The following is a 12,042-nucleotide window of genomic DNA, read 5'->3' as shown; positions in this document are numbered from 1 at the left end:
CTCATTAGCGATCTCGCTGTGTGTGACAATGAGCAGCGATCTGGCCCCTGCTGCGAGATCGCTGCTCGTTACACACAGCCCTGGTTCGTTTTCTTCAAAGCCGCTCTCCCGCTGTGACACACAGATCGCTCTGTGTGACAGCGAGAGAGCGACAAATGAAGCGAGCAGGGAGCAGGAGCCGGCATCTGACAGCTGAGGTAAGCTGTATCCAAGATAAACATCGGGTAACCAAGGTGGTTACCCGATATTTACCTTAGTTACCAGCCTCTGCAGCTCTCACGCTGCCTGTGCTGCCGGCTCCGGCTCTCTGCACATGTAGCTGCATTACACATCGGGTTAATTAACCCGATGTGTACTGTAGCTATGGTAGGAGAGCAAGGAGCCAGCGCTCAGTGTGCGCGGCTCCCTGCACACACAGCTGTGCGCTGGTAACTAATGTAAACATCGGGTAACCATACCCGATGTTTACCTTAGTTACCAGTCTCCGCAGCTTCCAGACGGCAGCTCCGTGCAAGCGCAGCGTCGCTTGCACGTCGCTGCTGGCTGTTCACTGGTCGCTGGTGAGATCTGCCTGTTTGACAGCTCACCAGCGACCATGTAGCGATGCAGCAGCGATCCTGACCAGGTCAGATCGCTGGTCGGATCGCTGCTGCATCGCTAAGTGTGAAGGTACCCTAAGCCCTGTACAGTCCTGAAGGCAGTCTAGCCTTAAAGGCCCCGTCACACTAAGCAACATCGCTAGCAACATCGCTGCTAACGAACAACTTTTGTGACGTTGCTAGCGATGTTGCTGTGTGTGACATCCAGCAACAACCTGGCCCCTGCTGTGAGGTCGTTGGTTGTTGCTGAATGTCCTGGGCCATTTTTTAGTTGTTGCTGTCCCGCTGTGAAGCACAGATCGCTGTGTGTAACAGCGAGACAGCAACAACTAAATGTGCAGGCAGCAGGAGCCGGCTTCTGCGGAGGCTGGTAACCAATGTAAACATCGGGTAACCAAGAAGCCCTGTCCTTGGTTACCCGATATTTACCTTCGATACCAGCCTCTCTCACTGCCTGTGCTGCCGGCTCCTGCTCTGTGCACATGTAGCTAGCTGCAGGACACATCGGGTTAATTAACCTGATGTGTCCTGCAGCTAGGAGAGCAAGGAGCCAGCGCTAAGCATTGTGCGCTGCTCCCTGCTCTGTGCACATGTAGCTGCAGCACACATCAGGTAATTAACCCCATGTGTGCTGTAAGTAGGAGAGCAAGGAGCCAGCGCTCAGTGTGCGCTGCTCCCTGCAGCACACATTGGGTAATTAACCCGATGTGTGCTGTACTAGGAGAGCAGGGAGCCAGCGCTCAGTGTGCGCTGCTCCCTGCTCTCTGCACGTGTAGCTCCGTGCAGTGGTAACCAAGGTAAATATCGGGTTGGTTACCGATATTTACCTTAGTTACCAAGCGCAGCATCTTCCACGCGGCGCTGGGGGCTGGTCACTGGTTGCTGGTGAGCTCACCAGCAACTCGTGTAGCCACGCTCCAGCGATCCCTGCCAGGTCAGGTTGCTGGTGGGATCGCTGGAGCGTCGCAGTGTGACAGCTCACCAGCAACCTCCTAGCAACTTACCAGCGATCCCTATCGTTGTTGGGATCGCTGGTAAGTTGCTTAGTGTGACGGTACCTTTATGCTACTGAATCGTGATCCATTTAAGGTTGAATTAAAAGGAAATTCTCAGCAGGCTTTTTTTTCTTTTTACTATATAATCTGAGGGGAGCAAGAGGTAGGGGCTGAGACACTGAATTCAGGGTAGTGTCACTTATTAGGCTGTGTGCTGTTTCAATACAATGATTGTGTTATCAGCAGAAGATTATCAAGGCCCAGATTAGGCGCCAACTTGAGATCTGGCCCAAAACCACTTGCCCAGCACTGACTAGCAGCTTAGGGTACCTTCACACTTTAGCGATGCAGCAACGATCTGACCTGGTCAGGATCGCTGCTGCATCGCTACATGGTCGCTGGTGAGCTGTCAAACAGGCAGATCTCACCAGTGACCAGCCCCCAGCCAGCAGCGACGTGCAAGCGACGCTGCACTTGCACGGAGCCGGCGTCTGGAAGCTGCGGACACTGGTAACTAAAGATAAACATCGGGTATGGTTACCCGATGTTTAGCTTAGTTACCAGCGCACACTGCTTAGGTTAGTGTGTGCAGGGAGCAGGAGCCGGCACTGGCAGCTTGAGAGCTGCGGAGGCTGGTAACGAAGGTAAATATCGGGTAACCACCTTGGTTACCCGATGTTTACCTTGGTTATAGCTTACCGCAGGCTGTCAGACGCCGGCTCCTGCTCCCTTCACATTCAGGATTGTTGCTCTCTCGGTGTCATACACAGCGATGTGTGCTTATCAGCGGGAGAGCAACAATAAAAAAACGAACCAGGGCTGTGTGTAACGAGCAGCGATCTCACAGCAGGGGCCAGATCGCTGCTCAGTGTCACACACAGCGAGATCGCTAATGAGGTCACAAAAACCGTGACTCAGCAGCGATCTCGCTGTGTGTGAAGCACCCCTTACTATCAATATACAATAAATAGAGAAAGCTATGGTGTGGGCGGGGTTAGCTATCTGAGCTCTGCTACATATTACAACTAATACTTCTGATTGTGATAACTGCTGCACCCAGTAAAACTAAGTGATAGGAAAAGAGACCCTGATTCCAGCCCTAAGTTACGATACTCTAAGATGAGGTAGGAAAAACCTGGTGACACAACCTTTCAGAGCTTCACAGTACAAGTATGTACTACGAAGCATAGAGCGACCACGGGTTTCCTGATCCAACCAAGACTGCCACAAATTCCTATAAGGCTGCGGAGTTCAGGTCAGGAGACTACGGCTGTGCTGGGTATTGCAGTTCTTAATAGAACAGTGACCTTTAATCTGTGGGGCCAAACATTTGTTGTGATAGATACTAGTCTATGGGTCTACACCACGCTCAGCTGCCCTGTGCAACCCCAATAACATATAAAACAAAAAAAAAAAAAGGTATTCGTTACCTTTGATTTATCCAGTGCTATCATCCACTAACACAAGATGTGGATGCCGGCAGGTGGTTATGGCATTCTGTAACCTGGTCTATTCAGCAATGGAGCATCAATAGGGTTTGTAATCAACATTCAGTAACCAGCGGGGCATGTTGGCCATTCCTACTGATATCAGACATTTCCATGGTGTAAAGGGAATCTGTCAGCAGGTTTATTCTATGTAATCTCAGTACAGCATGAGGTTCAAGGTGAGACAGAATACAGCGATGTGTCACTTAGATTGTGTTGTTTTCTTACAATGATGCCAGGACTACAGCTCACATGAGCCCTGCTCCAGCCATGCCCCTTCCTCTAAGCTGCTCACTGTCTTTAGACAATGTATACAGAAAGCTGTGGTGTGGGCAGGGCAAGCTTTCTGAGCTCTGCTAAATCTAAGGGTTCGCTCACAAACACGGACGAGTACTATGATGTTTTATTGGATAGCACTCAGAACAATGTTATACTATGGGGTAGTGCTGATCTGTGATTTTTTTTCTCATGCCGATTTCAGCACGAGAAAACAATTATAGCATGCTGAGAGTGCCTCTGCAAATCGGATCACGTGCACCCATACAATTTAAGGGTGCGTGTCAAACATTGGACTGCACCTGATACAGAGACAGGCAATGGATAAAACGGAGAAACTAATCTCTCCATCTTCTCTGTACCTGAGATCCGATTCTTGCATGTGAGAGAATTGTATGGCAATGTAATAACGCTCAGCTCGCGCTCACAGCAGTCTTTGAGCAGAGTGTCATTAGCATATAGCACCGGATTATTTTGCATGAGATGCTGTACGCCAGTGTGACCTCAGGATAAGAACGGTCACAACTGCTGCACCCATTAAACTAACTGATATATGGTTGGATTTGGGGTCTCTTACTACATTATGCTGTTCTCAGATGAGGTAACGAAAATCTGCTGGCAGATTCCCTTTAACCCATTCACTTATGATGTACTAGTAAAACATAGGACGTGTCTCTTGCTTTCATGTGGGCTTGCCTGCAGAGCCATCAGCTTTCCCTGCACATGACAGCTGATCTGAGCAGCCAACATGTGAACCTAACAGCCTTGGATGGATCGGAGAACCACCTGTGGCTCTTAACCAGTTAAATCCCACTGGCAATCACTGACAGCGGGATTTAACACGCACTGGCGTCATTCCCCGCATTAATCGGCGGTCCCACGACATGATAGCGGGGCACTGATGGGTTATCATGACTGCCAGCGGTCAACTGATGACCCCTGTGTCTGTCTTTATAATCCTCCTGTGAACGCCAGCTGTGATCCACATTCATAGTGATTTCTGCTTTACAAAGAGGTGCTGAAGCACTATTATGCATTGCAGAAGCATCGGACGATCGCAGCTTCAAGTCCCCTAAGGGGACTAGTAAATACAATAAATAAATTAAAAAAAAAGGAAAAAAATAAAGTTTTTAAAAACATGAAAAAATCCACACAAGTTCAAATCACCCCTCTTTTGCCCCATTAAAACAAAAAATGCACATTTGATATCGTTGCTTTCAGACATGTCCGATCTTTCAAAATATAAAATAAAATTAATCCGATCACTTGACACCATAACAAAAAAAAAAAAAAGCCGGAATTATAATTTTTGGGTATAATTAAAAACATCAGCTTAGGACACAAAATATAAGCTGTCACATAGCCCTAGATCCCGAAAAATCAAAGCATTACGGTTCTCAAAAAAAGGCGCCAAGAGATTTAATTTATTTATTTTAACAAACTTCTGAATTTTTTTTTCACCACTTTTACTATATAGTGAACATGGTAACTAAAAGACCTCAAAAACTTGCAGAATTACACCTTCTTTCTGCAATGTACCAGCACTTGGATTTTTTTTCCTGTTTTCCAGTGCACTATATGGTAAAATGAATCGTGTTATTCAAAAGTACAACTCGTCCTGACAAAAACAAGCCCTCATTCAGCTATATTGATGGAAAAATAAACAAAGTTATGTATCTTGGAAGAAGGGCAAGAAAGAACTAAAGCGGGGGAAAAAAAAAAAAAAAAAAAAAAGTTAATGGTTGGTCTACACTTGTTTCTTTTAGACATACGCTAGTCCTTCCATTACACATTGAATGCAGTTTTCCAACTATGCTTCCAGTTACTCAAAGTTCATGTGTGTGGTGTGCTGCCATCCCAGAGCCTTGGGCTTTGCGACAATATGTACCTAGTTACCATGTGGGTAATCCCCAACCAACCTTTCCCCAAACTGCCTATATAGTCCATACCTTACATCATGACTAAAAGGTCACCCCTCCTCTAAGTGATCAGTTCAGTAACAGTGCAGGAGGTTTTTAAAGGGAATCTGTCCCCCTTTTGAGTTTTTTAAGTTATTAATATGGGCACACGGTGGCATAAAGGTGAAATTAGCTATACCTGTATGCCTCCTGGATGAGCGGTCATTTTGCAAAAATCCTCTCTTAGGCTAGGTTCGCACACTGCGTCTTTTTGACGCTGCGGTTTTGGCCGCTAAAAACGCACAAAAACGCACCTGCGTCGAAAAACGCATCAAAAAACGCATGCGTTTTTGCCGCGATTTGGTGCATTTTTGGCTGCGTTTTTGATCTCTGCGTTTTGCTGCGTTTTTCCAATGCATTGCATGGGGGGAAAACGCAGAAAAACGCAGGAAAGAACTGACATGTCCATTTTTTTTTTTTTAACTCAAAAACGCAGGTAAAAAAACAGATGTGTGCGGACAGCAAAAATGAAAACTCATAGACTTTGCTGGGGAAGCAAAGTCCTGCAGTTTTGAGGCCAAAAACGCACCCGAAAAACGTGCAAAAACGCCGCGAAAAACGCACTGTGCGCATATAGCCTTAAATCTTCTGGGCTATGGGGCATGTGCTGCCCATGAGATAAGTCTTCATTATATAGGATACCTCCTTCTCTTCTCTAGTGTATTCAGGTGTGCAGCCAGAAATCCAGCACATTCTGCCCACCATCCCTCCCCTGCACTATTCCGCCCTTCTGTAGGTACAGGCGCCGGGTGTCACTGCTACTTCACAGTCCAGTAGAGAGACCTCAGGCAGAATGCACATGCGCAGGATTTCCGGCTGTGCTCCTGACATCACAGAGACTCTGAAGAGAAGGGGAGGAAGAATCTGAAGACCGGAGGCAGGCTTATCTTCCAGGCAGCACATGGACCATGGCCCAGAAGATAGAAAATATAAAAGATGATTTTTTTTTGCCAAACAACCCCCCATCCAGGAGGTATACAGATATGGCTAATTTCATCGTTATGCTCTGCTACCTGTATGCAAATATTAATTAAAAAAAAAAAAAAAATCAGAAGGGTGACAGTGACAGATTCCCTTTAAGGACTATTACCAAAAAAGCACGTTACTGATATTATAGGAATAACACTAAGACACTTAAGGCTAAAAGCACCATACACAAAATATCAATGCCTGAAATGGCCGATATAGTCAGCAAGTTTGATAAGGACCTAGCCTGTCCAATATTGGACCGCAAATACTGTTGTTCTCGGCCAGATGAGCTGTCAGGTGGAAAAATGCTATTAACCTGCAGATTTGCTGTTAATCTGCAGGTTAATAGCATTATGAACCTGCCCAATGCCTGAATATTGAAAACCGCTGCCAGGAGGAAATTAACTTTAATCCTCTCAGCAGTGTTCCAGTTTCAGTCACAAAGGCGGTGCCATCAGGGGTTCAGTCACCGCTGTGTATGGAGAGAAGCTCAGCATTAAACCCAGCTGCCACAACTCTCCATACACAGAATGGCAACTGTACTGGCGCCATCCCAGTGACGGAAAGTGGAACGCTGCTGGGAGGATTAAAGTTAATTTCCTCCTGGCAGCAGGGTTTAGTGTTCAGGTGCCATGCTGGCTCAGAATGCAGTTAACCTGCAGATTAGCAACATATCTGCAGGTTAATAACATTTATCCAAGTGATAGGTGTCTTTTAAAGCATGACATCCCAAGACAAAAACGCATGAAGAAAAAAAAAAAATATTGACACAAGAAAATGCGTAAAAAAAACAAAACACAATCACACAAGTAGTGGGTGCAAAAATTCTGCAGCATTAAAAAGTCATCAAAAGCTCATAGTGGGAATGTGGCCATACTGGTCATGTCTGGCAGGGATAGTAGGGAATAACAGGGGTTGTCCAGGATGAGAAAAGAAAAGAAGGCTAAAGTCACTCAATGTGACAATCAATGTAATGTATGCAATGTATTGCCCACTCAATTGGGCAGTCACATGACTGTTTGCATGCGATTCTTATAATTGGGGTGATGTGCTAAATGAACCCTCCCCCACTTCCCCCAATAGAATCCAGAGCCTTCGTGACAGTGCGCACTGCACATAGTCCCAATTCAGCAATCTGGAAGTATAGAGTGCAGGCATCATGGAAAACACCTTTAAATGGACACTGTCACCAGGTTTTTGCCACCTGAAAGCAGCAGGATGAAAGAAAAGAGACCCCAATTCCAATGAGGTGTCACTTACTGGGCTGCACAGTGTAGTTTTTCTAAAATCACAGTTTAATTAGCAGATTACCATTAGATAACCATTATCATCAGCAGATGCATGAGCTGCTTATGACCCTGCTTTACATTCTAATAACTGCTAGACCCGCTGCAGAGAAAACAGTGACTTTATCAAAATGACAGCAAACAGCTCAGTAAGGGTGGTGTCACACACAGCGACGACGACAACGACGTCGCTGTTACATCACCATTTTCTGTGAAGTTGCAGCGACGTCCCGTCGCTGTCGCTGTGTGTGTCATCCAGCAACGAGCTGGCCCCTGCTGTGAGGTCGCCGATCGTTGCTGAATGTCCAGCTTCATTTTTTGGTCGTCACTCTCCCGCTGTGAGGCACACATCGCTGTGTGTGACAGCGAGAGAGCAACGAAATGATGTGAGCAGGGAGCAGGAGCCGGCGTCTGGCAGCCTGCGGTAAGCTGTAACCAAGGTAAACATCGGGTAACCAATAAGCCTTTTCCCTGGTTACCTGATATTTACCTTCGTTACCAGCGTCCGCCGCTCTCGCTGCCAGCGCCGGCTCCTGCTCTCTGCACATGTAGCTGCAGTACACATCGGGTAATTAACCCGATGTGTACTGTAGCTAGGAGTGCAGGGAGCCAACACCAAGCAGTGTGCGCGGCTCCCTGCACATGTAGCACAGTGACGCGTGTCGTTATGATCACTGCTGCTTCTGCTGTGTTTGACAGCTAAGCAGCGATCATAACAGCGATTTACAAGATCGCTGTTGCGTCACAGAAAATGGTGACGCGACGTCGTTGTCGCTATGTGTGAACCCAGCTTGAGGCTATGAACACACATCCGGCGCACTCCCGTAAAGTCTATACAGTACAGCGGCTGCGCGACAATCTCCGGTCACATGCTGTCATGTGACCAGGAAGTTGAAGCGCAGCCACTGTACTGTATAGACTGTACGGGAGTGCGCCGGATCCGACAAACGGCAGAAATGCCGGATGTGTGTTCGTAGCCTAAGTGACACGCTGGAATCAGGGTCTCTGCTACTACATTATGCTGCACTCAGATGGGGGAGCAAAAACCTAGTGACAGATTCCCTTTCAGTGTTAACAATGAGGGTGGTCTACAATATTCCTGTGCTAGGGCAGAGCTGCTTCTGCATACAAGAATCCAATCCCAAATGAAGTGGGGTTCCCGGATCTTAGCAGTACACACACGTTACAGAAAACCTGCTGGAAATGGAAAGCATATCTGCGGCATGTTTGTTCTTGGCTGGATTTTCACAGCAGATTTAACTCTATACATTGATTGGTAATGGAGTAGAGTAAAAAAAAAAAAAAAAAAAAAACAAAACCCCAATGTGGATATTTCTGTACATGTGACCAGATCCTCAGTGTGAAGATGGCCGTTGAGCTCCAAGCCTCTGATGGGTGATGTGTACAATCAAGCCCCTACGGTGGAGTCCAGACAGCAGTATCCACATGTGCCTACAGCCCAGAGCTTATAGTAAATTAATGGTGGGAAACAAACATGTGAATATGGTTTGTGAACATTTTAGTTTTCCCTGTGGGTTCTGGCCCTGGGTCAGTGCACATCAGATGTTCCTATTACAGCAAGGCCTGGACATATCCGCAGCCAGCAGTATTGGGCCTAGCCCATGGCTGTTTGTCGGGACACACACAGTGTAAATGTGCTGTTCTATAAAGTATAACCTGTCTAAAGTGAAATAAGCTAGTGAGAGCAGCGTGCCATGGCCCGTGTACGCTGGAGGTTAGGGGGTGCTCCAGGCTCTGGTGGGGTCCTGTAGGGACATAGCTTAGTGACTGGTCATGTGAGGTGACAAATACCGTACTCACATATAGCGCCATCGTATTCCACAGCACCTTACAGACATCAGTGTCCGCACAATCTTATCTGTATGTCATTGGAGTGTGGGAGGAATCCGGAGCACTCCGAGGAAACCCACGCAAACATGGGGAGAACATACAAACTCCTTACAGATGATGTCCTTGGGGGGATATGAGCCCAGGACCCCGCACTGCCCTCAGGGCCGCCATGTCATTACAGGTACCCCGAACATCACGCCAAGCAGAGGTCTGTCGCAGGGTGGAAAGCTGTAGTTTCCAGGGCACCTCACACCAGATATCGGGCAGCAGTGGGCAGTGCCAGGCACAGGGCAGACACCTACAGTGACCCAGGCACCTCATACCAGACAGTAGTGGGCAGTGCCAGGCACATGGCAGACACCTGCAGTCACCAGAGCACCTCACACAGGGCAGCAGTGGGCAGTGCCAGGCATTAGGGCAGACACCTGCAGTGACCCAGGCATCCCACCCCAGACACAGGATAGCAGTGGGCAGTGCCAGGGCAGACACCTGTAGTGACCGGGCACCTCACACCAGACAGGGTAGCAGTGGGCAGTGCCAGCCACAGGGCAGACACCTGCAGTGACCGGGCACCTCACACCAGATACTGGGCAGCAGTGGGCAGTGCCAGGCACAAGGCAGCCACCTACAGTGACCCAGGCACCTCACACCAGACACAGGGCAGCAGTGGGCAGTGCCAGGTACAAGGCAGACACCTGCAGTGACCCGGGCACCTCACACCAGACACAGGGCAGCAGTGGGCAGTGCCAGGCACAGGGAAGACACCTGCAGTGACCAGGATGCCTCACAGTGAGACAGGGCAGCAGTGGGCAGTACCAGGCACAGGGAAGACACCTGCTCTGTGCAGATGAGGAAGTTGTGCTGTCACTTGTGCCTGCACTTCCTGGCAGTAGCTGGCAGCCTGTGCCCACCGGCCATGCAGGCCCCGTTGTGCCCCGGTCTCCACCCTCCTGACTATTTTCGGCTCCGGCCGTACAAGGAGCGGATACACGGGCGGAGGAGGACGAGCCGCAGCTGAGCGGAGTCCGCCGCCCCGGAGCTGTCAGCCAGTCCTGGAGTCACCTGCTAACCCGGCCCATTAACGGCCTCACAAGCGGCCTATAAACAGCGCCCCCAGCAGCCCGGCCTGAGAACCTGCACGGCAGCCCCCGGACAATGGTGATAAAGAGCACCGGCCGCCCGCACACAGCACAGCACCAACCTTGTCCTCATCGGACAGCTGATCGTCCACGTCCGCCATTTTCTTCACCCCCTTTTCCTGAATGACGGTGCGCGCCCAGTGGGCGGAGCCTGACGTCACAGGACGGCTTGGAGTGAGGCGGGAGCGCGCGCCCAGTCACGTGTGACTTACGTACAGCATCTGTATGAGAGAGGTCTGCCTGCGCCCTACTGCGTGGATACCGGGGTCACCAGGGGCTGTAGATGCAAAAAAAGGGGGCCTCCTACAGACGCCCACAATATCCCAGAGATCCCCCTTATTATAGACCCCGACAATATCCCAGGAAGCCCCCTTATTACAGACGCCCACAATAGCCCCGTTATTACAGACGCCCAGGAAGCCCCCTTATTACAGACGCCCACAATATCCCAGGAAGCCCTCTTATTACAGACGCCCACAATATCCCAGAGAGCCCCCTTATTACAGACGTCCACAATATCCCAAGAAGCCCCCTTACTATAGACGTCCATAATATCCCAGAGAGCCACCTTATTACAGATGCCCACAATACCCCAGGAAACCCCCTTATCACAGACGTCCACAATACCCCAGGAAGCCCTCTTATTACAGACGCCCACAATACCCAGGAAACCCCCTTATTACAGAGGCTTACAATATCCCAGGAAGCCCCCTTATCCCCTTATTACAGACGCCCACAATATCCCAGAGAGCCCCCTTATTACAGACGTCCACAATATCCCAGGAAGCCCCCTTATTACAGACTCCCATAATATCCCAGAAAGCCACCTTATTACAGATGCCCACAATACCCCAGGAAACCCCCTTATCACAGACGTCCACAATACCCCAGGAAGCCCTCCTATTACAGACGCCCACAATATCCCAGGAAGCCCCCTTATTACAGACGCCCACAATAGCCCAGGAAGCCCCCTTATTACAGATGCCCACAATAGCCCAGGAAGCCCCCTTATTACAGACACCCACAATAGCCCAGGAAACCCCCTTATTACAGACGCCCACAATATCCCAGAGAGCCCCCTTATTATAGACCCCCACAATATCCCAGGAAGCCCCATTATTACAGACGCCCACAATAGCCCAGGAAGCCTCCTTATTACAGACGTCCACAATAGCCCAGGAAGCCCCCTTATTACAGACGCCCACAATAGCCCAGGAAGCCCGCTTATTACAGATGCCCACAATAGCCCAGGAAGCCCCCTTATTACAGATGCCCACAATATCCCAGAGAGCCCCCTTATTACAGACGTCCACAATATCCCAGGAAGCCCCCTTATTATAGACGCCCACAATATCCCAGGAAGCCCCCTTATTACAGACGCCCAAAAAAATCCCAGGAAGCTACCTTATTAAGGATGCCCACAATACCCCAGGAAGCCCCCTTTTTACAGACTGCCGCAATATCCCAGGAAGCCCTCTTATT

At 49.0% G+C, this 12,042-nt stretch overlaps 1 protein-coding gene across 1 annotated transcript in view; it reads right to left on the bottom strand.

The window, feature by feature from the left end:
- The window catches only part of CAPZA2 (capping actin protein of muscle Z-line subunit alpha 2), a 45,742-nt gene extending 35,021 nt beyond the window's left edge, over nucleotides 1–10,721 (bottom strand). The window contains exon 1 of the mRNA XM_075345035.1: nucleotides 10,623–10,721. Within this exon, the coding sequence (XP_075201150.1) occupies nucleotides 10,623–10,661 (39 nt within the window). The 5' untranslated portion in view covers nucleotides 10,662–10,721. The remainder of the gene's footprint in view (nucleotides 1–10,622) is intronic.
- Between the last annotated feature and the right edge of the window lie 1,321 nt (nucleotides 10,722–12,042).

The sequence above is a fragment of the Anomaloglossus baeobatrachus genome, chromosome 4 (assembly GCF_048569485.1).
Source record: "Anomaloglossus baeobatrachus isolate aAnoBae1 chromosome 4, aAnoBae1.hap1, whole genome shotgun sequence".
Taxonomy (NCBI): Eukaryota; Metazoa; Chordata; class Amphibia; order Anura; family Aromobatidae; genus Anomaloglossus; species Anomaloglossus baeobatrachus.
This window is presented reverse-complemented; position numbering and strand designations above follow the sequence as displayed.